This window comes from Plasmodium fragile, assembly GCF_000956335.1.
Source record: "Plasmodium fragile strain nilgiri unplaced genomic scaffold supercont1.123, whole genome shotgun sequence".
In the NCBI taxonomy this organism is placed as follows: domain Eukaryota; phylum Apicomplexa; class Aconoidasida; order Haemosporida; family Plasmodiidae; genus Plasmodium; species Plasmodium fragile.
Window position 1 is genome coordinate 985 of NW_012192703.1, and position 650 is coordinate 1,634.

Consider the following 650-nt stretch of genomic DNA (forward strand, 5'->3'; position numbering starts at 1 on the left):
TGTAGGCAGCTTAAAGTGTTTAGGATTTAGAGTGTGTGTTTTTGTTGTTTTTGTTTTAATTTTTTTTTTTATCGTTAAATCGTAACTTCCAAATAGTGTTCAGTTGCTGCATATAGTCCCCTGACCTCTTTTGTTTAAGGGGAAGATGTACGCGAGGAAAGACGCTAGTTCGTCCATTTTTCACTCGGTGTATTGTGTGTTGTGCGTGTGTGAGTCCTTACTTTCCATAGGAAGAACGCAATGACCCCAATACCAACCACCGCGGGAATGATCGCGGGGGTGTACGACTTGACATCTTCCCACGTGAGGCCGGGCCAGAAGGTGCCTTGGTCATTCATTAGTTCTTTCTTGTCTTCTGTTTTTGTTAAACCACTTCCAGTATCTTCCTTTGGTGCAGCTCTTGGTCCTTCCTGACTACCTCCAGGTTGAGCTTGTCCTGTGGTTCCAGTACCAGCGGAACCTGGTCCTGAGGAACCTGGGTCAACAGTCCCAGTGGAGCCGGGTCCGGATGAACCAGGGTGTTGGGCCCCAGTAGAACCAGGTCCAGAGGAACCTCCTCTGTCGCCACCACCACCAACTTCGGCACCTCTCCCACTTGCACCTCCCTTTGCTTTCCCACCAGAAACACCATCTGCTACACTTCCCCCGCC

General features: G+C 49.5%; 1 protein-coding gene across 1 annotated transcript in view; it reads right to left on the reverse strand.

Moving 5' to 3' along the window:
• Positions 1-221: 221 nt before the first annotated feature.
• Positions 222-650, reverse strand: part of AK88_05373 (uncharacterized protein) — a gene marked incomplete at both ends in the record, with an annotated part of 5,349 nt that continues 4,920 nt past the window's right edge. The window contains one exon of the mRNA XM_012482975.1: positions 222-475. Coding sequence (XP_012338398.1) covers positions 222-475 — 254 coding nt within the window. The remainder of the gene's footprint in view (positions 476-650) is intronic.